This window comes from Malurus melanocephalus, unplaced genomic scaffold (assembly GCF_030028575.1).
Source record: "Malurus melanocephalus ecotype Western Australia unplaced genomic scaffold, MMel_1.1 scaffold_1923, whole genome shotgun sequence".
Lineage (NCBI taxonomy): Eukaryota > Metazoa > Chordata > Aves > Passeriformes > Maluridae > Malurus > Malurus melanocephalus.
Window position 1 is genome coordinate 3,337 of NW_026625155.1, and position 1,596 is coordinate 4,932.

At 54.3% G+C, this 1,596-nt stretch overlaps 1 protein-coding gene across 1 annotated transcript in view; it reads right to left on the reverse strand.

Annotated features, from left to right (window-relative positions):
• Positions 1 to 430: 430 nt before the first annotated feature.
• Positions 431 to 1,596, reverse strand: part of LOC130587459 (adenylate cyclase type 3-like) — a 12,438-nt gene continuing 11,272 nt past the window's right edge. The window contains exon 7 of the mRNA XM_057388435.1: positions 431 to 598. Within this exon, the coding sequence (XP_057244418.1) occupies positions 431 to 598 (168 nt within the window). The remainder of the gene's footprint in view (positions 599 to 1,596) is intronic.

A 1,596-nucleotide genomic window follows, 5' to 3' on the forward strand; every position in this document is an offset into this window, starting at 1 on the left:
CGTCCTTCCCAGAAAATGCCAGGAAAATCCAGGAAAATCCCAGCAAAATCCAGGCAAAATTGATCCGCTTTTCCCCATTTTCCATGGAATCAAAACCTCCAGGCTTGGGATCCTTGGGAATTCCTCAGGAATTCCTCAGGAATTCTCCAGCACCTGGTGGGGCCAGATCCTTGGGATCCCTCGGGAATTCCTCAGGAATTCTGTCCGGATCCTCAGGATCCCTCAGGAATTCTAGCCTGATCCTCGGGATCCCTTGGGAATTCTGGCCGGATCCTCAGGAATTCCTCAGGAATTCTCCAGCACCTCGGGATCCCTCAGGAATTTCGGGAATTCCTCAGGAATTCTCCAGCACCTGGGGATTTTCAGGAATTGCGGGAATTCCTCAGGAATTCTCCAGCACCTGGGGATTTTCAGGAATTGCGGGAATTCCTCAGGAATTCTCCAGCACCTGGTGGGGCAGGGGCACGGCGGGGCCGGGTTTCTCGCGGCCCTTCAGGAAGAAGGTGAGCAGCTCCCCTTTGCCCTTGACGAAAACGGCGCCGCGGCGAACGAAACGGAACCCGAAATCCTTCAGGATCTGCTGAGTCTCCTCCACCACCTGAGGGATGGAGAGGGAACGGATATGGGGAATGTGGGGTGGGATTTGGGATGGGATCAATGGGATGAGATCAATGGGATCCATGGGATGGGATCAATGGGATCAATGGAATCAATGGAATGGGATCAATGGGATGGGATGGGATGGGATCTGTGGAATGGGATGGGATTGGGATCAATGGGATGGGATGGGATGGGATGGGATCCATGGGATGGGGTGGGATTGAGATTGGGATGGGATGGGATGGGATTGGGATGGGATCCCCAAAGAACCTGCTCCCTAAATTCCTGGGTACAGGATTGGGATTGGGATCCATGGGAAAGGATGGGATCCATGGGAAGGGATGGGATCCATGGGAGGGGATCCATGGGATGGGATGGGATGCTTTGAAAAGACCCGAATTCCCATCCCGGTTCCAGTGGGATTTTCCCCTGGGAGGGTGGGATGGGCCGGGCTGGAACTCCCAGGGAAGCTGTGGCCATCCCCGGATTCCTCCTGGGCTGGAACAATCCCAAACCATCCCACAGTCTCCTGCCCCCTTTTCCCCACAATCCCACCCTGTTCCCATTCCCGCTCCCATTCCCATTCCCATTCCCGTTCCCGTTCCCATTCTCATTCCCATATTCCCATTCCCACCCATTCCCATCCCATTCCCACCACATTCCCATTCCCATTCCCATTGCCATCCCCCATTCCCCCATCCCCCCATTCCCATTCCCATTCCCATTCCCCCATTCCCATTCCTCCATTCCCATTCCCCCATTCCCATTCCCATTCCCCCATTCCCATATTCCCATATCCCAAATTCCCACATTCCCACATTCCCCCATTCCCATTCCCACATTCCCAGATTCCCATTCCCATTCCCATTCCCCCATTCCCATTCCCATTTCCCCATTCCCCCATTCCATTCCCAATCCCCCATTCCTATATTCCCATATTCCAAATTCCCACATTCCCACATTCCTACATTCCCACATTCCCCCATTCCCATTCCC